The 24042-nt window shown below is 38.6% G+C and overlaps 1 protein-coding gene across 1 annotated transcript in view; it reads left to right on the top strand.

Moving 5' to 3' along the window:
• LOC124545319 (retinoblastoma-binding protein 5 homolog) overlaps positions 1 to 24042 on the top strand; it is a 66707-nt gene that overhangs the window by 17335 nt on the left and 25330 nt on the right. Inside the window, exons 4-7 of the mRNA XM_047124220.1 lie at positions 6690 to 6807; positions 13251 to 13361; positions 15660 to 15841; positions 17615 to 17734. Of these exons, the coding sequence (XP_046980176.1) occupies positions 6690 to 6807; positions 13251 to 13361; positions 15660 to 15841; positions 17615 to 17734 (531 nt within the window). The remainder of the gene's footprint in view (positions 1 to 6689; positions 6808 to 13250; positions 13362 to 15659; positions 15842 to 17614; positions 17735 to 24042) is intronic.

Raw genomic sequence — 24042 nt, 5'->3', positions numbered from 1 at the left:
ATTGGTCCTCACGGAACACCTTGCAACACACTTTGCGTGGCATCGGCGTCCTTTCCCTATCCTACTACCTTTCTCTGGCAGAAACAGAGTTGAACAGACCCCACTCTGTTTCGTCCTCCACCACCCTGAGCCCTATAATGTGCCCTTCACTGAATGGGAATTGTTGCAGGCTCTTACCTCTTCCAAAGACACGGCCCCAAGTCCGGATTCCATCCACAACCAGATGATCCAACGCCTGGGCGTACCCCAGGGCAGCATCTCCTCAGGGTCTTCAACCACTTTTGTCTCTCGGGTGCTTTTCCGTCACAATGGCAAGACAGTATAGTTATCCCCATCCTTAACCCCAGGAAGAACCCAAAGTCTCTTGATAACTACCACCCAATTAGCCTGACGAATGTACTTTGTAAACTGCTTGAGAGGATAGTCAGCTTCAGATTATGTTGGGTAGTCAAATCTTGGAGCCTTTTGTCCCCGCATCAGTGTGGCTTCTGGGCAGGACCCTCTCCAACTGACCATTTACTCAGATTGGAATCAGCCATCTGACAGGCCTTTACACACTGCCGGCACCTTGTCTACCTCTTCTTTGACATACATAAGGCGTACAACGTGGCTTGGCGCCATCACATTTTAGTAACCCTCCATGACTGGTGCTTCCACGATTCCCTTCCGATTTTTACCTGTGCGAGTTTTTATCTCACCGGCTCTTCCGTGCTCAAGTTGGCACTTCCCTCAGCGGCCCTCAGATTCAGGAGAACGATATCCCACAGGATTCTGTGCTAAGTGTCACACACTTCCTCATTGTCATGAGTTGTGGGCCTCTGGTTACCCCGGTGTTGTACGTTGACGATTTTTGCATTTGGTGCAGCTCCCACTCGGTAGCATCTGCTTAGTGCCAGCTCCAAGGCGGCATCCAATGGGCCTCTGCGTGGGCCACCTCCCATGGATTTCAGCTTTCTCCCTCCAGAATGCGGGTTATGCATTTTGTCATTGACCTACAGTACACCCCAGTCCAGAAATTTATTTAGGCCATCACCTCCTAGATGTTGTAGCACAGTCCTCTTTCTTGGGCCTTATTTTTTATAACAAGCTGACAGGGCTGCCCCACATTCGCCACCTGTAGACTACATGTAGCTCGGACTAGATTATGGTAGTCAGGTTTATGGCTCAACAACTCCTTCCACTTTGAAACTGCTTGACCCTGTCCATCATTGTGGCGTGCATCTGGCTATTGTGTTTCACATTAGTCTTGTTGATAGTCTCCTCACCGAAGCAGGGATTTCCCCTCTACACATACGACGGAGCCAACTCCTTGTTTCTTACACAATCACCATTCGCCAATTCCCTGACCATCCTGTGTACCCTGTGCTCTTTGCCAACCGCGGATGTCTCCCTCCTAACACCCGCCCTTGGGTGGGATTGTCGGTTGGCCTGTGTCTCACTTCCCCCTGTCGGATCTCCACTCACTGGACTGCACCCCATGTCTTTCCTCCGGTACTGCCACCCTCTTGGATGGTGCCTAGACCACCGATTAGGACTGGCTTTGAACACCATTTATTGCTGGGATAATGTAGTGTATTCACAGCAGAGCTTCTAGCCATTCACAGGGCCCTCCTTTTTATTTCTCAGGCCTCCCTCTACAGTGTTTTAATTTGTTCAGACTCCATGAGCAGCCTGCAGGCTCTCGACCGATGCTCCTCTCATCACCCTTTGGTTTGTACTATCCATGACCTCTCTGCCCTTGAGCATGCCGCCTGTTAGTTGTCTTTCTCTGGGTCCCAAGTCATGTAGGCATCCCAGGGAAAGAACTGGCTGACCATTTGGCTAGAGAAGCAGATGCTTACCTCCATTTCCTTTCATGATGCTGATATGCAGATCTATGTCAAATCTCTCTTTGCACAAAAGTGGAATGCAATCTAGAGCACTACTGCTCATAGTAATACTCCACACGATCAAGGAGTCTACTGCAGTTTGGCACTCTTACTTCTGCTCCTCTCAGAAGGAGTCCACTATTTTATGCCGTTTACACATTGACCATACCCGGCTCACCCATTGTTTCCTCCTATGTAACAACCCACCCGCACAGTGTGGTTGTGGAGCCAGGCTGACAATATCTCACATATTGGTGGAATGTCCCCTTCATTTGTCCCTTCATGCTAAGTATCATCTTCCAGATCCCTTAAATTTAATATTAGCAGACAATTCACGGATGGTTGAACTGGTCTTCAGTTTCCTCTGTGAAAGTGGTTTTTATTTCCGAATATAAGGTTTTACTTTAGTCTTGGAGCAGGGACAGGTTGGTTGTGGTTGGAACTTCTTTTGCAGTCTTCTCGGTCTGCTACCACTTCTTTTCCAGTTTTTAGATTTGGTCTCACCTTTTATGCCTTTACTGTGTGTCTTTAATGTTTATTATTTTATAATTTGAGTCCCCTGACTGGATCTGTCCACTGTTAGTGGACCCTCTTTCTTCTGTGACTAACTTCAGAATTGCGGGACTGATGACCTCGCCATTTGGTCCCATAACCCCTCTCAATTAATCAGTCAATCAACCAATTCTCCTTTCTATGGAAGTCTGTCCATCAAAGAGGATTTGTTTAAAAGTCTTTAAATTAATGATTGTATAGAGCTTGCAAGTTGGAGCTTCTAGAGTCCAAAGAAATGTCTCGTAAGCATGCACAAATATTTTAAAATGTGAAACCGTAAGATGGAGAATAATTTATGCAATGCACTCCTTGTTTATGCTGCTGAGAATTGGTATATTGGCTTATTATTCTCACCTGAAATCAGAAAATGCCTTTCAATTAAAGATGGCGGTCTCGCAACACTGCCTTCTGTCTTAAGTAGTAATACATTTGTCCATATTCATTAAGATCAGAAGCTAGACTATATCTTTTCACAATAATTAACATCAAACCAAAGCTCTCTTAGTTCAAGGAATAGAGAGAGAGTCAGCGATAGTGCTGCTTTCTCGCAGTCAGTTGCACGCATGCGCTACAAATAATATCTTGTTCGGCCACGTATCTTTTGCTGTCGTGTGACACGAACCAGGTTGCCTGCACATGCGATGCAGGTTCTGGGCTGTACCAGATACAGAAAAAGAAATGAAAGCCTACTATAACAGTTCGAGTCAGGGCCAGTTATAGTCATGGCAGTGTTTGTCTGCTGCTCATAGGTAGGTAAAACATGTTTCCTGTAGCCAATAGGATGATACTTTCAAGTAACCAATGAAAGAGGAGAAAACGAATTTCTAGTTCCAAAGTAGAAACAATTTTCTTCTTAGCTGTTGTCATAAATATTTGATTGTTTTTTCCTTAACATGTCATTAATTGCGATGTTGTGGTTAGGTTGGGACTAAATACCACAACTTAAATTGCTGCAAGTGAAATGGGCAGCAATTAAATGTATTATTTTCACTGTCACAAATACTTGCCTGTTTTTTACAATTATGTCTCAAGGTGGTGGGTATCGGTTGTTCTCACAAAAAGCAATCTTTTGGCAAAAAAATTTTTAAAAAATGAAATGTATTAAAAATGTTTATTTTCTTAAAAATGGTACACTAATACTTGTTATGAAACTGCGTAATTTTTCCAGTTCAATAAAACATATTGCGGCAGAAAAAATTGTAAAGATTGTCCATGTCCACAGATGTGACAGTATAGGTCCATGGACACAAAATTTTGGGACACTGACATGATTATAAATTAGATAATTGCTTGTACTTTCTTTGGTAAATAAAAATGAGCTTAAATTTCAGTTACAAACTTATTAGTCTATTTGTAACCACAGTTGAGTTTATATTTAAGCACTATTAAAGCAATAAATTATTTTCCATTCCATTGTTATAGCTTAACCTAAAAATATTGCTCTTGTAACTTGTGCTAAAGACTTTTTCCCTTGTACAATTTTGTTCACCATTTTCTGTGGTGTACCTTCTGTCTCCTGGAGAAGCCTTTAATACTTCTTGTACTTCTCCATTTTCTTTTTATATTTATTTTTCTATTTCTCTGATTTCATAATTTTACTTTTTGGACCATGTACTTTTCTTCTCCTTATTTTCTTTTTCACATCTCTTCCTTCTTTCAGAAGAGAATGGAGAATAATTTTTATATAGATTTAATAGCCTGTAAAGATTTCTGCTTCCTTCTTTACTTGGTCCACAAAAATCTTGTTTACTCTTCGTCCAGAAAGATCATGTTCATATGGTTCTGGACTGTAAGGTGAGATTTGTATATTCTTCTGCATCTCCAGGTCTTTTTTCCTTGTTTTCAGGGTGTTTGTAGTCCTGTTTCTCCATTCTCTTCTGATCTTTCTTCTCTCTCTATTTTCTATGTCAGATATTTTGTTTTTGCAGGTTTTTCCTTTCTCTCATATTCTGTATCACATGTTTTTGTGGGTAATTTTTAATCCTTTCCCCTTCTCTCCTCATACCGAGGCACTTACGCTTGTTTCTTTTATGGGTATGACTTGTATTTATTCCAGAAATTTGATTAATTGTATTTTAAACTTTTAAGCTAAACTATTTTTGCGTTCAGAAGTCTCACATCCCATGAAAACAATGCTTTTACTGAATACCCTAAAGACTGAAATTTGAAAGTTTATGAATTATAAGTATCTTTTTACCCCTATTAATAACATCAAATGTAACAATCACAGCAGCATTACCTTCCTTGTTTTGTGAGATACCTGTCTAAAACGTACACATGCATGGGTCCCACTTAAATATTTTCAATATGATGGTTTTTATTTGATAATATTTAATAAAATAATGCAGTCCTACATCATATGCAAAGTAAATAAAGTGTAGTGAAAAAATTAGCTCTTACAATGACTTATTACAATTAAGCATATTTAGTTATAGTATAAGGTAATGTATTACACTCAGAAATTATGGATTATAAAGTAAGAAAAAGTGCAAAGTTTTGTAGCCTGACTTAATGTTTGTTACATTCATCAACATGAATGTCATACCTGTGGACACACCATATCGATGGATGTGATGTCTACGGGCATGAAAGATTTTCTAAAATGTTGAATTTAAACAGTTACAGTAAATTTATAAATAATATGTTATATAATTAATTTAAACATATTAACAATACCTTTGATTCATAAATGATTACATGTTATTTTACATCTAAACGTAAAGTGATCATGGGCGCAGATGTGACACAATGAAGATAACCATGGACAAAAATTTACCTTAATAGCAACCTTTCCTCTCCCAAGCAAGTCATCAACTACATACAGTAATGTCTTTTGACAAAATGGCTGCTTGCTAGTCTTCATCAATATTATAAAAATACTACTGCTGCCCTCTGGTGTGGCTATAGCAATTAGCATTTGTGTCTGTGAACACAACATAAAATTTGGGACATGAGTTTAGAATATTGTAAAACGTAGTCCCTTTTGCAATTTCTTTTTAAGTTAAAGTATGTATGTTAGAAAATAATATTTACTTAAGAAATATATTTTGAACTCGTTACAACTGAGCATACTGGAGCTGGGGTAGTCCATTCTGTGGTCAGTTTTTAAAATTACATCATAAAATTTTTGTCAGTATAGTATGTTACAATATATATCTTAATAATTTTTATATAGATTTAATAGCCTGTAAAGATTTCTGCTTCACGTATTGTGCTGGGACAAGAAAGATTTCTTTTTGTAGTAATGACCCTTACATTGGAATGTTCGGTTGTGAGTTGGCAAAGCCAAGGAATTGGGAGCTGAAAGGTGGTGACAAACTTAACTGTACATTAGCTCGAGTTTTGGGCTAGGTTGGAATGTAGGCCTAACTGTTTGGTTGTGAGTTGGCAAAGCGAACAAATAAAAAAACTTGGTTGTGACAACAGTCTGATCACTGGCTTAGCTCGACACCTAGGTTCAGTTGCAGTACATCAGTTTTACTTGCAAGCATTAAATTTATACACTTCATTGTCACATATATTTGTTTCTTCTGAATATTTCATGAATTATGAGTTTATGGTTAGGTAGTGATCTAACAGTACAGCTTAAATTAAGTTAATAAAATATTTGCCTGTTTCTTGTGAATGTGTAAAGGTTTCAGAGGTTGTGAGATAATGATGGGAGAATAAGATAATGATGGGAGAATGCCACAGTATTCCTTCGAAAGATTTTGTCTCCTGCTCTCCCGTTGGCTGCATAGACACAGGAGCAAACATACCCATTTCCTTCCCATCATACCTCATTGTGAGCATTGGCAACATTGCTGCACAGAACACATAAGTACAACACCGGCTCTGATGTAGACTTTTATATGATATCTACACTTGACATGATAACTAGACTTTTATGAGATGTCTAGATATTTATATGATAACCACAATGACAGACCTCTAAATCCATGTTACATGTACAGATTTCTCACACAAGCAGACTTTTACATTTTTTTATATTTTTAACTACCCTGTTTCAGCCTCATATTTTAGTGCGTTTAAGGTGTTTTTTGGAGTTAAGACAATCTAGTCTCTTCAAAAATAGAATCTTATTGTACCTTCAACTGTGTAGCTCATAGCAGTATATGAACGGATGCAACCAAATATGATCACTTAGTGCGCTATTGGGACACACTGTTTAACGGATTACATTTTTTCTACATAAATGTAGATCATAAAAGTTTATCTTTTAAATCCCCTTATAATGTTATGGCCTGTTTTTATTTTTGCACATTTCAGTTGGTCAAGGAATGGACATAAGCTGCTTAGTGCTTCAACAGACAATAATGTTTGCACCTGGGATGTTCTGTCTGGAGAATGTGACCAGAAGTATCGTTTTCCGTCACCAATCCTCAAGGTAAGGAAAACAAAGAGTACTCTCATTGTTTTAATGACTGATGGAGAGTGCCGTCCTCTCAGCTGCTCCTGGTGCAAAAATAGCTAGAGCCTGGCTGATATATGCATGTGTTTGAAAACACTGTTGAATCTGGACCTAAATTTTAGGAATTTTTTCAGCAGGATGAAAAGAGAACAGAAAAAGGAAAGAATGTTCACTCTAAGACGACAAAAACTACGCACGATGGAAGAACTATCGGAATGAGACGGAAACCAGGAGATGTGATGTACATTTACAGACAAACAAATGATTAAAATTTGAGAAAAATTGGATGAGAGGAAGAGCTTCAGAAATTGAGTAATAAGTCATTAATGTATTGGTCCATCTGTTGCCCTTATGCAGCTACTAATTCGGCGTAGCATTAATTGACAGTTGTTGGATGTCCTCTTGAGGAATGTTGTGCCCAATTCTGTCCACTTGCCACGTTAGATCTTCAAAATCCAAGGTGGTTGGAGTACCCTGCTCATGCTGCTCTAACAGGGTGTATACGCGCCGAGAAATCCAGGAAAAACCTGGGGATTTTTTTCATCTGGGACAAACCTGGGAATTTTTTAGAAATCCAGGAGGTTTTCATTGTTTTGCTTTTCAGTTAATTTTTTTAACTTTGACTGGTAATAACCAATAATCTAACAAAGACTTACTGTAACCTGCTGCTGGGGAATACTATTGCAGCAATGAAACATAAATAAGAGAAAATAACGAAAGTAAAACTTACGTTACAAGGAAAATGCACCGTATACAACAACAGGACACAGTGTTCGCACAAGTGGCTGCCAACAGCAAAATGTGTCAAAGGATGAAGACTATGCAATGCTTCATAAAACAAAATGCTTCTGATGAGCTTGACATCACAACTTTTTACATCAGATTTATTTGAGTAGTTGCCAGCAGGCTCATGCGCATGTGCAGTTGAGACGCATAGGAGCAGTGCCTTCTCTCATTTCTAGCTATATGAAGTGTGACTGTTAGCTATATAGGCAATAGCAGCAAGCAGCCAGATGCTACCCGGAAAATCTTTTCTGTTGTGCCCAAGCTACCAGAATCTGCAGAGCAGTCTTGAGTTGTAGTGCAAAGGGGGATAGTCTCACGTGACCCATATTTACATTTAGTGATTTTGTTGATTTCTCTCGGATTACAGCTCTCACGTCAAATGAAAACAAAATTGATTCTGTGGCTTGGAGCTATCAAGTGAATTAAAATACATCCACATGATTACGGAAGGCTAAAATACATTATTAGTTTCAGTTTTCAGATTTTATTTTATTTCCACCTTTTTAACAGTCAAGCATTAATCGCCTTGTGGAACAATGAAAAATTTTTTTGTCAGTTTGCTAAAGAAATTTGGTTACAGAATGTATATACAGCCACTACGGTTCTGTAATTAAATAGCATATGGTTGCTGGATCACAGTCAGTAAATTTTCAAAATTTAAAGAAATTTGGCTTTTAATCATCTTTTCTGCTGAGGCAGTCAATTTACTTGAAAAAAAGTGTTTCATTCCTCACTATTGGCTAGTTTCAACTGTTCACTGAATTTCAACTGCATGTTTTCATTTTCTGGTATGTTTGGCGTTATGACATAATAAAGATGCAAACATCAGATACATCTACGAAAATTTAAATCTCGAAAACCACACTGAAAAGCCCAATATCAGGTTGGAGCGTACTTCATTTTGTATCTGGACACACGAATCTGTATTTTAAACCAAATTATGCATTTTAGTATGGTTTACGGAATTCTGATGCTTTTGGAGTATCCTAGAGGATACTCTTGTTTGTTTAATGACATAATTTAAGATCTCTTTAATGTTTTACATGTACGGATATATGGGCTTCCTATGTCATTGTAGATGTACACACACAATAACGCCTGTTTTCTGGCACTCTCTGGCAACTGCTGAAATGAACTATTTCTGGCAGATCGCTGGAAGATATTGTGAATGGTGATTTGAAAAGCATTACTTTCAAAGTAAATTTCCTTTTACGTGCGAGTATGTGCAATGAATTTCTTAAATCACAGAGTGTTAGACTCTCATTTAAAAATACACACATTGAGGATGAGCCATTTAAGAGAATTTTAAGCCCAGAAATCAGACACTTATGTCATTATTTAAAATTTTACTTCTTCCCGCACCTATCATCAAATCCACTCTTCATTTCTTTTGTCTGTCAACTCAGGAAGACATTAAAAAAATGCTATGGAGTGATTGCTACCTGATTATTTGAATTGCTAGAACTGTTGTATGCTAAGGTACCTTGTGACTACACTTCCAGTTGCTGTGGCAACACCTTTTTATTGTTCACCAATAACAGCTCGTGCAAGGTGCATCTGAAAAGTTTGGTGAATGGTCTCAGAAAATGATACCTTTAAAGGCTTGCAAGGTAATCACCATTAGCTACAACACACTCTTGTCATCAGTCGTAAAGCTGGTGGAAACAGTCAGCAAATGCTTCTTGTGGAATCACTCAAAGCACCATGATCACATGTTGTTGTATATCCCTAACGTCTGCGAAGTGTAAGCATTTCAGGTTTTTTTTAAGCTGAGGAAACAACAAGATGTCTGTTGGCACCAAATCTAAAAAGTAAGGAGGGTGCTGAAATACAGTCTCTGTACTTTTAAGCAAAAAAGTTGTACACGCGGATTGCGGGCAGGTGTTTTTGAGGAAGAATTTCAACTGCTCACTTCGGTACAGTTCTAGCTGAGCCACTGGTTGTGTCGCAGCAGCCTTTTCAAGACTCCCTTGTAAACTCTTACATTGATAGTTTGACTGCTGGGTACATTCCTGATGGATCAAGCCCTTGCTGTCAAGAAAAGCAATCAACATCGTCTTAATTACCAATTTTGGAAGGGGGGAAGACAGTGATCACCATGCTATTGACTGATGCTTGGTCTCTGGATCATGTTGGTAGCACCCTCTCTCATTGCTTGTAATAGTGATTTTGATAAAATGTGGATTCCAATCAACCTTAAATTTCTTGACTGGTTATGTATTTATCAGGCACAGTTCCAAGTTTTATTAAATGTCTAGTGAATAGTGCTGCTGTTTGTGTTGTGACAGACATAATTGGCCATTTGTCCAGAAAGATGTTTCTGTAACAAATCTACTCCATTCACAAAGAGACATAAAGGATGTGCAGTAGACCTTACTTACATGTAGTAGTTGCAACTCCCACAGCATTCCTAGACTTTGGAGAATAGGTTCTCTCTACACAGAGTAAAGAGGAATTAATAGCTGGAGGTCATATACGTAGTAGATTACCAAAATCAAAACTAGGAGGGTCCACAAACTGTACATTGCCCTGCTTGACTGAAGTACTTAACATGGTGAAGTATCACACGATGTGGAAATTAGTGTGGTTCTGTGGTCATTTATGATTTGCTCTACTTCTGAACTCTGTGCAGAAGATGGGGAATATCTAACCAAACAAAATTATAATTCTTCATGGGCATATTGCATTCCACATTATTGCTCACCTGTCTACACACTGACTTAATAAACTTCTGCATGACACTCCTGTTTCTAGGAATGGCCTTGTTCAATAGCGGGTTGCAAAAGATGTATCTGATGCAAAAAATGGAGCAGATATGCATCTTAGCTTGGTTTCTAAAGTGTGATTGAGAGGACAGAGTATTACACTAAAACAAACTTATTGAGTGATGTGGCACATTAAAAGTTGAGAAGACTTCAAGGCTTTTAACTTCCTATTATTTTTCAGTGCAGGAAGTCTGTTTATATAAACAATCTACTGTTGCATTGTAGAGTCTGCTTTTTATACATGTATTGACCACTCACCATTTCATCTTTAACGTATATGGTTTCTGACCTCTCTGTCATGGCTTACGTCCCATCTAAGAGAACAGTGCTATATTTTTCATTTGTATTGCTGCTGCAGTAGAATTTTTTGTTTCATGGTTTGTAGAAATGGATAGAATGGCTTGTCATTCATATATCACAACTTGGAATTTGTAAATTATAAATTGGAAAACATCAAATTTTTAATAGTTGAATATATTGTAAGGGGGGAGGAGGCAGGCAGAAGAATGAAACAGATAACATTTTGAAAAATAATATGAGAGCAGAAGAGAAACCAAACTCAGTACTCTTATCCACTTAGAAATACATACACATAGTGTAGAGTCCCAGAGTAAAATAACAGAACAAGTCGCCCATGGCTCAGTCATCCCTCAGCCTCAGGCCCAAGATATTATGGGCCCAGCCTGAGTTTAGCGATGCTCTTAACAGAGCAGTGACCATAGCGGATTGCAATCTGTTAGAGCTGACTCCATCGAAGGCCCATCCAATCCTCCAACTATGATGATAACAGCAGAGGAGAAGATTTTGGCTAAACAAGAAGAGATGGAGGTGACAGATCCATTCAACTCTAGCACGCCAGAGGGCACTAAAAAGCTCCAGCTTATTCAAGAGACAACTGCTGCCATCATGGTGGAGTTAGAGGATGCTTACCAACGATAGAAACTGTCAGAGAATGGTGGACTGAGCAGTTTTTTGATAGCAAGCAATGTGGGAAGAAGTGCCACAAACGTCTGGAGCACACAGAGCCACCAGAAGGTGAGGCTACAGGAGGGCACGATGAAGCAGACTGAAGAGTTTCTCTTCACCAAGGAACATCAAAAACATTGCAAATGCCAGGTGAATGCAGCATCAGAAGAAGATGGCGACAGGAGGAAGAAATCTGCCACAAGCATTCCACACACCAGCAGGGGACACAAATTGAAAGTTATGGACCAGAGAGGCTAGTCAGCTTTAGCGGCCAAGCATGCAAAAATTGACTGCACATCGAGGACGGAGAGTAGTGTTGAGTCGCAACACTATGGCCCAGGTGATGCTTTTGCAGTCCTTGACAAAGATGATGCATTAGTTACTGCAGGTGATGTAATTCGCACAGCCAACAACCTGCCATGCGGAAGGAGCAGAGTCCACAACAGGTATTCAGGTAGACAAGTACCAAAGATTTCTGGAGACTGTGTCACAATACGTCAAGGAAACCTTTACTGTGAAATCTGCTGGGAAAGACTGGGTAGATCAACATCCACAACTGTGATGATGATGACTAAAGCCACATGACGGGTGAAGTGGCTGCAACCAGTGGCCATTTTATGATTATGGCATGCACATAGAAAGGTAATCAAGGCTAAACTTCGCAACCTGACACTGACAGTGCAACATGATCACCTTAAAGAAGAGCTGGAGGACCTCGGGTTCGAGTTGCGCATGAAATCTCCAAACAGAGCCAAGGCTGGATATCTCCAGCTTGATGTCACCACAGACAACTTCAAAAATCAGACATTGTTCAGACTGTACCTGGTGACTAAGATTGCAGTCACTAAGGAGAAAGAAATTTGTTTGTGAAAGACTCCAGTATATCCTTGTCTATACTACGCTGAAACACTGTAATTGATCATGTCAATTTTTGCTTTTAAAGATTCTCTTGATTGCAATTTTGTAAAATTTGTAATTTCAGTTTCAGTAGGCATCAACTTAAAATTCACAGAGCAATCACAACATGTTTATCATTGTTCTGATGGACTTTCATTTCATAATGTACTCACAGTAATATTAAAAATTCTCTCGAGGCAATGTGTTCATTGTTCAAGAAACCATCATAGCTGACCATTCCCCTACTGGTCAACACCCATACACACAAAGATGTACGATTTTAAGATCAGTGCAGAAACATTTGCAATGTAAAAATAATGTCTTATTTGAAGTTCTGCTTCTGGCATGCTCGTCCGTTCCACGTGTTTCTCTGCTGCAGTGTATATTCTTTGTCTGACTGAGATGTAAGCTCCATAGTGAGGCTTTTCTTCTCTTTGTCTTATTAATGTGCAGTATTCAGTCATTGTGCATGTGGAATATATGAAATAAACGTCAATAAATGTTTCACAATATTGCATACATCCATGTGATACACACTTGTGACAAAATACTATTTTAGTCACTGGCCACTAGAAACAACCTTGGCAACAAATTACAACCTTGTTCACTCATAAAAATCTAACTCTATAAAAAAAAAATTGTAGTGCTGAAAACTTGTAGAGAACTCATATAGAGGTGCAAATCAACTGCAACTTACACACTTGCTGAGTACAACTGTGGTTTTCTGTTGAAAGGTGATGAGAGTAGTCACAAATCAAGGGACCTCTTACATCGTATGTTTTCAGTCCAGCAAACTTCAGATCTCACACTTTGTTAGGGGGCAAAGCAGCTTTTAACCGGTAATGTGTAACCATGTCTTTTATGCCTAATGCCTCAGGCATAAGACACTGCCATATGATTAGCACATTCCTTGTGTTATATAACTGTGTATTTCAGGGAACTTGTTGCAGTTATTTTAGCAAACCCTCTATTTAAAACAATGTAATTATCTTTTTTGTTTTTCAGGTGCAGTTCAACCCACGTAATGACAAAATGTTCCTTGTGTGCCCCATGAGACATGCAGCAGTGCTTGTTACTACAGATGGCTCACATCAGATAGTGCCTTTAGATGAAGATGTAAGTTAAAATATCCTGCACTCAAAAACACGTGACCATTGGCTTCCATGGCCATTATCAGTTTCAGTAATTCTGTTGAGCTTATTACTGTGCCGTGACATAAATTTATAACCCTAATTCTGACTAAGGTAACCTGCAAAATGGCTGAAGCATCAGACTTTTACACTATACTGTCCACTCAAAGGATACCGAGACTTATTTTATTCCCACTATTGTAGCAGCTTGAACTAACAATTGTGAACAACAAATATTGGAAAATTTGGGATGGAATAATGGCAGTATTATGAAAAGGATAGATTACTACTCACCATATAGCCTCAGCAGCCAGAGACAGTGGTTGTGTGTGTGTGTGTGTGTGTGTGTGTGTGTGTGTGTGTGTGTGAGAGAGAGAGAGAGAGAGAGAGAGAGAGAGAGAGAGAGAGAGTTGCATTTGAGTGAATGTGTCTAAGGTCTTTTGGCCAAAAGCTTACTTGTTTAGCAGTCTTTTCATTGTGCCTGTTGGCAGCTCATCATCTCCTCTATTTGGTTAGTAGCAATCGATCCGTTTCATAATATTGTCAGTTGTAAACAACAGACATTCTCTAGAATGTTTTGAAGTAGAGAAAATGTGTGCAAAGTTTGTCCCATACATCTTGACTCGTGAAAAGAAACAGTAATGTGTGAACACCTGCCACCACTTGACTAACTGCAAATTCTTTTCAATAAAAAATCATCACGGGTGATGTGAGTTGGTGTTATCAGTATAAAGTTAACACAAATTCACAAAGTGCAGAATTGGTCTCTGATGATTTATCAGGATTGAAGGTGGTGTAAATGTGATTAAGTGTATTGAACAGCATACCAAAGAAGGACTTTCTGACAGTTTCACAAGGCTGTATGAATGTTCTGTATGTTGTACTCAAATGGGGGAGACTATATGTAGGACACCTGAAGCATTAAAGTCAACCTCTTAACTTTGCTCTATATTTTATAAATCCAGTCTCAAAACTTTCAGGACTGATGGCAATGATGTTCCGGCATATTTTAATTTAAAGCAATCAGAATAATTTTTTAGGTAATTTAATGGGTGATAATAGCAGCTCTTTTGTATCGGGAAGTGAGAAATGCCCTGACCAACATTGGTCAATCTCACACACAGACTTATTCTGGCCTATCAGAAAATAGTTCCTTATAAATCATTATCGCAATAATCATTCTTTCTTTTGTTCTCTGTTTGTATGTGCTTGTCCTGCATTTTAGTATATGAATTTGTTATAACTACTCAAGGCCAAATTTGAGTAGTAAGTTGGATGTTTCACAATTTTGCAGACATATAATATTTTGCCTGTGACAGGTGTCTGATGCTGGCAGAACACTTTCTTCAGCTGCCTATCATTACATGATAGGTTGTTGCAAGGAACTGACATTAAACCGAGTTTTACATTGGCCTTCACCTACCAACACAAATCCTTATTAAACAGCAATTGTTAATTATTACAAAGTCAACTTTCCTAGTACGGTTATCACAGTTTTTATTTGTGATTATTTTGTCTTTGCACAATATTCAATTTTACTTACGTTTGAGGTTGCTCACATTGGCATACGTTCATCATGGTAGCCAACACTCAGTTGACTTCACAGTGGAGCTGGATATACTGTACCAGAATATAATAAATAACAAAATAATAAGAATTGACAAATAAATGCACAGCTAGGTTACAAGTGACATTCTTACATTTCATGTTCTGTAAAATAGTTACTGTGTAGTTGACACAGAACTATTTTACTTCTGTTACAATGTGTGTTGTATTGGTTGCATGTGTTAAGTCAAATTTATATTCTACGTTGGAACTGTAGTTTGTGTCTCAAGACAGTTTCAAGATAATTTCTTTACAGAATTTTGGTAAATGTGTTTGAAATTGTTATCCTACTGTGAGTGAGGGATCGTTTTTAAATATAATGTAATATCCCCCTCCAGTTTTGTACTTGTAGTTTTAACATGAAATGAAGTTTTTTTGACCTGTGGAGGAAACCAGTGAGCTTGGCATCTAAATAAAAAGTGGAATTCACACTCTTTCTCATATTTTATTTTATTTTATTTTATTTGAACAGATAACCTTTAATAACTAAGCATTGTCTGTTTTGCTGCCTTACAAGATCTGTTGATGGCTGTAAAGCTGAATGTGATGAAGATTGTGGATCCTACAATTTATGTGGTTTTAACGTGTCAAGATTTGCAGTAGTACAATATCTAAGTCTCTAGAAAACTCCTAATACATACAGATTTTAAAAATATAGTTACTTTTGTTTTTATTACAGTCTGACTTAAATATAGTGGCATCTTTTGATCGTCGTGGTCAACATGTGTATACCGGCAACGCACGCGGAAAGGTCCTGGTTCTTTCAACACCAGGACTGGAACTCAAAGCTTCATTCAAAGTCACTCAGGGTACGACCAGTGCAACTGCTGTTAAAAGTATTGAATTTGCTCGACGTGGAGAGTAAGTAACAATTTTTCCTCTCTCTCTCTCTCTCTCTCTCTCTCTCTCTCTCTCTCTCTCTCTCCCCCCCCCCCCCTCCCTCACCCTCACCCCCCCCTCACCCTCTCCCTCCCCCCTCTCCCACTCCCCTCTCTCCCTCTCCTTCCCTCCCTTTCTCCCCCCCTCCTTCCTTCCCTCCCCCTCTTTTTCCATCTCCTCTCCAACCCCCCAGTATTGCATCCTTTTTCATCTTGTTTTCATAAAGCTTGACATATTTATTTTTATAGTTATTGTGTGAGTTGTTGCTTGGTATTTGTGGAGGACTGTTACCTCTGCATTAACATTGAGTGTTTGAGTCTTGATTGAAATAAAATGTCCAGATTTCTTAATTGTGCGGAGGAATATGGCGGAACTGGTTTTGTTTGTGGAAATTAATAGAGGTTAAGGAACTGCTTGTTTTAAAGTTCAGTGTTACTCATTTTGGAGGCAGAGCTCACTTGCTGATCAGCATTATATTAATTTGGTAATTCATCACCCAAAATAAACAATATTATCTGCTATTCCATTTATATCAGTGAATTATATCCCCCCCCCCCCCCTTTCATAATTAACTCGAGATACAGTCGTTGTGTAATGAACAGGAGTTGTCATGAAACAAGAGAGAGAACAGAGGTAGGGAGGCTGCAGACAGGTCGGGGGGGGGGGGGGGGGGCTGTGAGTGTAGCATGGGTGAAGATGAGTGTGGGACATTGGTTAGTGGATATTGAGACCTGGAGGAGTGGGACCAAACAATGTGTTGCAATGATAGTTCTAGTCTACAGTATACACAAAAGCTGGTACTGCAAGGAATGATCTAGGTGACAGATTGTAGAGCAGCTGTTATAGTTAATACTGTGTCCAGGTGTGTGCTCTGCCATTAGGTTGTCAGCTCTGCTCATGATCACAGTTTGATGTTAGCCATTATTGCGGGTGGGGGCTGAGTTTGGTTCTACCTGTATAAAAGACTGTGCACAAGCTACAGCTGTGCTGGTATACAATGTGATTACTTTCACAAATAGCCCTGTGTCTGATATGATAGAGTAAGCCTATGATGGGATTGGAACGGGATGTGCTGTGTGGGTGTATTACACACATCTTGTGCCTCAGTCTTTTATAGAGGTATGGTCAATGTAGCGAAGGGTTGGGAGTAGTTGTGGAGAAAGGATGGACTATAGGATTATTTCATAGAGGGGATGGACAGTGTATTACTGCTTTTGGGAGGGCTGGGAAGGATTGTGGGTTGGTTGGTCTTCAGCTTTTGGCATGATGGTAAGTAGTTCAAGCTCTGGTAAAAGATAGGATATACCTGTAGTGGGACTGAAACAAGGTTTTCTAGGTGTTGCTGAAAAGGTTGAAAAACAGTTTTTGGAAGGAAAGTTAGCTATAAGACTCTGATTCTTCTGCAGTTGCCTTCGAAAGTAAATACCTGTTGCCCATATTTCATTATTGGCACCTGTTACACTTTTTTGTGTAACAATAGAATTTGTTAACGTGCTTCCTGTGAGGTGGTGGGTGTGGAAAAAATTACGGAATAATTTGATTTTGTGATTGTTGTAAGGTACAGGAATTTTAGTTTGACTCAGATTATTTAAACCATTTGTTATATGTACAATATGTACCATATCCATGATCTCTGTAGCAAGTATTTTCCTTATGTGTTCGTTGCTAACTGTGTTACCCACCTGTTTATTTTGAAGGCTTTTTTGAATAGTTTATTAAATGTTTTTCATAGATATAATTAATTTTTGTCGACAGCTGTTTCCTGGTGAACACTGCTGATCGCGTCATCAGAGTTTATGACAGCAAGGAAGTTTTAGCATGTGGGAAAGATGGTGAACCAGAACCCATCCAGAAATTACAGGACCTGGTCAACAAGTTTGTACCTACCTACATTCTGTGGTGATTTTATGCAATTTTCATTTCTATCTTATAAACTACTGCATGTGTGTGTGTGTGTGTGTGTGTGTGTGTGAAGTGATTCTGAAATTTCTGCGTTGTCTCAGAACAAGGCCATGACGGTCAGTCACAGTTTCATCTTAGACAGGGATAATTTTTGTAAAAAAACTGTGTGTGTGTGTGTGTGTGTGTGTGTGTGTGTGTGTGTGTGTGTGTGTGTGAAATTCTGCTACAAACTTTAGCCAAGCATATGGGGAGGACTGTATGAGTAGCACGCACTGCTACGAGTTCTTTAAGCATTTTCAACAAGGCTGAATGTCAGTCTGTGATTATTCCAAGTTTGGACATTCTTCTATATCAACAGATGATGCCCATGTGGGTTGCGTTTGTGTTGTGATTCGCAGAAATCATCATTTAACTGTTAGGGAAGTTGTTGAGGAGGTGGGCATTAGCGTAGGATCATGCCATCAAATTTTGAGTGAAAACTTGGTATGTGTCGTGCCAGTGCAAAATTTGTACCATGTTTGATGACTGTAGATCAGAAACAGACCCGTGTTGAAATGTGCAAGGAACTGCTTGCTGCTGTCAGTGACAATGAAAACTTTCTTAAGAACATCGTAATAGGTGATGAGACGTGAGTGTGCTGGTAAGATGCTGCGACGGCAGTCATTGCAGCGGGCGGGTGAAGGGTCACCTCATCCAAAAAAAGCATGCATAAGTTGGTCAAAGATCAAGGTGATGTTGGTTGTTTTTTTACAAAGGCATTATCCATCATGAATTTGTGCCATGTTGTCAGATTGTAAACAAGGAAGTCTACCAGGGAATCCTAGTGCGCATGAGGGATGCTGTGTGCAGGAAGAGGCCTGAATTGTGGGATAATGAGAGTTGGATGTTGCATAATAACAATGCTCCAGCTCACACATCACTGCTTGTCTGCAGCTATGTAGCAAAACACCACATTCTCGTTGTGCTCCATCCACCTTATTCTCCAGATCTAGCCTCAGCAGACTTTTTTCTGTTTCCCAAACTGAAAAACACATTGTAAAGACATCATTTCCAAGCCATAGAGGAGATATAGGACAATGTGATGAGAAACCTGCATGCTGTTCCACAAAATGTGTTCCAGGAGGTGTTCCAAAACTGGAAGAAATAAAGAGAATGGTATATTGCCATTAGAGGGGACTATTTTGAAGGGAACAGTGCTTAAAATGTTGTACAATAAGCAATAAAGCTGATACAGCAAAAGTTCAGTTTCTTTTTGAACACACCTTGTGGTTGTGATATCTAAGTTTTTCTCATTGTTTATTAACTTAGATTCTGCTGGGTCCTCAGTTGATACAAATTTATAAAACGAAGTCATTATTCCACAGTGGCTGTTCTAAAGATTTTTCAGAAATCCAGTTCAGAATAATGACCTCCTCTAAAAACTTTTTTCTTTGTGATGATTGATAATATTTTTATGGATTTTTGGATCAGTTTTTACTCTGTTTTTGCAACAGACCTAGTTCTCTTCTTCAGCTATTATGTGTAACTGTTGTACGTTCTTTGCCAGGACTCCAACCGGCATATGAGGCATTGTTGTTGTTGTACACCTCCCTCCTATACTTAAGTGGGTTCAACTATCATCATTGCTGCATCAATTGAGGCATTGTTTCGTTTTTGCACCCATTACATTATTTTGTGAAGACACATTGCCTTGGTGTTTTCCCAGCCCATTTAAAAATGGATTGCAATAGCTTCAATTGAAATCTCTTGTCTCTTATTATTATTTTCCATTGTTTGATTTTAGTATTATTATTATTATTCAGATGCTCTTATGACTTCTTAGTTCCACTGCCCCAGAGTCTGCACCTTCATACTGATTTTGTTGTGTCTAATATTGAACTTAAAATGTCAAAACTTGTATCAACATCTTTTTCCATTCTGTAGATTTTTTTATTTATTCTCATTTGATGAGTAACTCTTTTCCTTTCACCATCACTAAGACAAATATGTTTCATAATATTTAATCTGAACGAGAATAACACTTCAACTTTCTTATTGCAATCCCTAGCATAAAATCACTGGTATAGCAGTAAATGACAAAACAGTGACTCCATATACCTTTAGAAACAAAACTTAACATCCAGTATATATAATGAATTATTATTTTATGTTAAGTAAAACTGTCATTTGTAACTGAATTCATTTACATTAAGATGCTTACAATGTCATCTAGTGCGTATATATTCCATTACGTTTTCCCCTTTGATAATATTTCATTCAAATTTGATGCCATTTTGTACTACGGTCCTTTTGTTTACAGTATTTAGAAACTGGAATTTTAATTATAATCATTGTGCATGTTCTGTAAATATAATTGTGCAGATTATTCATTGTTACTTTCTGTAGTACACACCAGCTGTTTCAGAATGGTTTAGGGTGGTAAAGACGTGGTAATATGTCTTACAATAACCGTAGAGTGTAGAGTGTTGGAAGTATGTTGCATTTGCATATAGCAATGACAGGAATTCACTGGAATGTTTGACAACTAATTACACAGGCAATGGTAGAGCCTAATGAAATGATGTATGTGGAAAGACAAACATGAGTAAATTTCCAGAATGTATTGTTCACTCTCCAACGAAGTGTGCACTTTTTGAAACTTCTTGGCAGATTAAAATGATGTGTAAGACTGGTACTCAAACCTGGAACTATAGTTTTCACAGGCATTCTTGTTGTCAACACCCTCACAGCTAACTTTGCAAATGCCTCTTTTTTTTTATTTTCCAAACTTCAAAGCTCTTCTCTGTGTTCCTTGCCTTACAAGGGAATGGTCAGACTTGTCATGCCGAAACATGTATTGCTTTTTTAGCACTGTTATTTAACTGTGCAAAAGGTCCGTATGCAGAATTGTAGCTGCTGACATGAACTGGAAGTCACCTAAAAAAAATCACGAACATGGCTTTGTTTCCTGCTTGGCGCTTGCAGTGATGGCTGGCCACCCCTGGAAATGGAGAGTCGCGAGCATTGTGCGCATGGTCGGGAAGTGCGGCCGTCTTATCGCGGCGTTCACCAAAGAGGAATATCGCTCACGGTTTTGGTGGAAAGGGGAAACGAATATTCGTTTCTGTGGCATGCACGTCCTTTTAATTTCTGGTACGTATTTCGAAACATACCGTCCTGAAACTGGTTAGAGATGTGAAAGATGTTCTGTACATGTTCATCTATACTCCACAAGCCACTTAACGGTGAACATTCAATCTCCCCTCACAGGTGATGGCGAAGCCTGTAAATGTTTTGCTGCTTGCCATGGAGATATACCACAGACGCCAAATGAAGCAATCAACAGAAAACACGCATGAAGACTATGTGTTGTGCGACATTGTTGTTAAACTTCTAGACGAGCATGTAAATGGCGCAGACATGTGGCTAGAAACAACTGAAACACTCGATATTGCAGACTGTGAATCTAAATCTACAGACGGCGAAGACACTGACGAAAGTTGCACTCATGAAGACTCTTCGAGTGATAGTGTCATGTACCATCATCAATTACCTCCGAAAGTAACACCAGCAACTACAATTACCTTATCAGACAAAGAAAAAGCGGTGACGTATTGGTTGAACGAAAGTGGTAAGAATTGCATACGTGTCAGTACTGTTCAAAATAAGTATCTCTCTGTCCGTTCTGAACGTGAATTGTATAGATGGAAAAAGGAAGTCGCTGGATGATGTAAGAGTTGACTGGAAATTGCGACGGAGATAAATGCACGACTTTTTGAGCTATTTTCCGATGCCAGACAACAGTCATTTAGTGTCAGCAATACAACTTTGCGTGATTAGGCGTTAGAGATTGCCAACGCAATAGACGCTAAAGAATTTACAGCTTCTCAAAGTTGGATTAGTCGCTTCAAAAGATCACATAAAATTGTGGCAAGAAAAATAACAAAATTTGTATCGAGAAACAGGTCGGAAAATGAAGTGACACAAATCGAAATGATAGAAGCTTTTCTTATGAATGCAAAAAATAAGATCGCTAGTTTTAGTGAATCGTACATGTACAGTGCAGATCAGTCAGGTTTTCAAAAAGAAATGTGTGCAAAAAGAACACTGTCATTCAAAGGGGAAAAACATATTGAGGCGATTGCGCAGTCCACGACTGCACTCACCCATTCATACACTATAATGCCCATAATTTGTCTGGATGGTTCATTGCTACCTAAATTATATGTGTGTCTTCAAGAACCAACTGGATTTTTTGGACCATGTGCCAAAAGAACAATGTTCTACGCAAACAATCTTGTGGTAGACGCATCAAAGTCTGGAAAAATGGGAAATGAAAACGTTACACTTTTCATGCATCATGCTTTTCTTCCGTTCTGCAGGAACAAATCTCTTCTCCTTCTAGATTCATGGTCAGGTCATAAAAGGACTGATTCATTAAAAGCTGTATTTCGAGCCCACCCAGACAAAGAGGTAGAGATACTTCAGATTCCACCCAGCATGACGAACGTAATTCAACCTTTAGACAGAGAATTTTTCCGTCAGTGGAAGGCATTTTACAGAAAACTAACAGAGAAAATTATTGTGTGCAGATCACTGCAATTTCCTGTCTATTACCGTGACAATCTTCTCAAGCTGCAATCAGTAGTACATTATCAGTTTTCCTCCCCACAGTTTCAGAATTTAATTAAATGTGTATGGCACTCCTAAAAATATACTGATACTAGGCCTGATTCATTCCTAACACCAGCCCAGTTTTTTCTGCAGACATCTAACAACATCTGTGATTCGCAGGGCTGTCATATGTCGTCTTTGCTTGTATGTTCTTGGTGCACTTAACACCTATGTTTTGAACATAGTATCAATATTTCGCATTTTTGCGGTAATTAAAAGAAATAAAATTTGGACGTGTTCTAAACCGTATATTTATTTGTGTCTATTTCATAGCTATTTGGAAAGAATGTTGTAGATAACATATCAGTCATATTTGTCAACGAATGTTTAATTATCATACGATCGCTTTCACTGGAGGAATCAGCTCTCTCGCTGTTGTGGCAAAAGAGTGGTGCGTAGCTAATGCCACCTTGTCCCTAGATGGCGTTGGTATAACGTAGCGAGAGAGGTCAGGGTTGTGCAAGAGGCAGTTATAAGCGCGGAAACCATGCGACAATAATGCCGTACTTCATAAAATTGTTTACAGACTTCCAGGTCATGTCAGCAGCTAAAATTCTGCATACCAACTTCTTGCAGTGTTAACTCACAGTGGTAAAAAAAGCAACATAGATTTCGACATGACAAGTTTGACCATTCCCTTGTTAGTCAGCTGTGCTTGAGTATACTGATCTGCAGTAGTCATATTTTTAAGTCGGGTTACCTTGTTATTGATTTCATGCACTGTGAATGTGTAACCTGTTCTTTGTCGTTTTTAATGATAGCTTTGCAAGTAACATATTAGTCTTTTGTGTTTAGTATAAAGTCATATATTTTGTATAGCGTTATGTATAAGTAAATGTCTGTAGTTGTTTTTTATTATGTTTTTCTTTCTATCATATCTTTAATTGTGATGCAATGTTAGATTAAATCTGCATACCACAAAAATATGAAATGTAAGTTCTGTTTAAGAGATATGTGCAGAGTGTTTCGAAACTCACATTACAAACTTCTGAGACTTGTAGATCGGAGTGAGTACATAATATTTTGAATAGGAACCCATGTCTGGATATGTACCATTTCTGTTGTGCGACTTTTCAATTTGGATGTTTTAACTCAGCCACATCAGTTTGAGGAATTGAATTAGGAGTGACGCAGTACAAAAGGCTATTTTTCTGTGTCAAAAGTATGGTTCAGATTGATGTTATTCTGATTGATTAAAACATTTAAAAAGCATTTATGGTCAATAGTCACACGAAATATGTTATTTTTAAGTAATTAAAGCTTAAAAATCATTAAATATCAGGATCTAGTCACGTGTTTGAAAACACGGTGTTATTGGCTGATGCTCTGGTGACATCAAAGACTGGGAGTAGGGCAAAGATATATGTGTGTTATAGGAGCGCTAGCCAAAGGTATGAGGTTTTTACGTACTTTTTTTGCAAACACTTTGGCTATTGAGTGATGTAAAACACAATGACTACTTTTAAGTAGCAATAGAAAGAAATTTTGTGAACAGTGATAGTGAAAACCTTGTCAAAGTTAATGCAATTATGCTCCACCCATTTAGAGTGGCAATAAGTGTAACGATTGACATTCTTTTCCATGCTCTCTGCAACATCATTAAATTTACTCAAAACTAAGGAACTGCA

This window comes from Schistocerca americana, chromosome 8, assembly GCF_021461395.2.
Source record: "Schistocerca americana isolate TAMUIC-IGC-003095 chromosome 8, iqSchAmer2.1, whole genome shotgun sequence".
Taxonomy (NCBI): Eukaryota; Metazoa; Arthropoda; class Insecta; order Orthoptera; family Acrididae; genus Schistocerca; species Schistocerca americana.
This window is presented reverse-complemented; position numbering and strand designations above follow the sequence as displayed.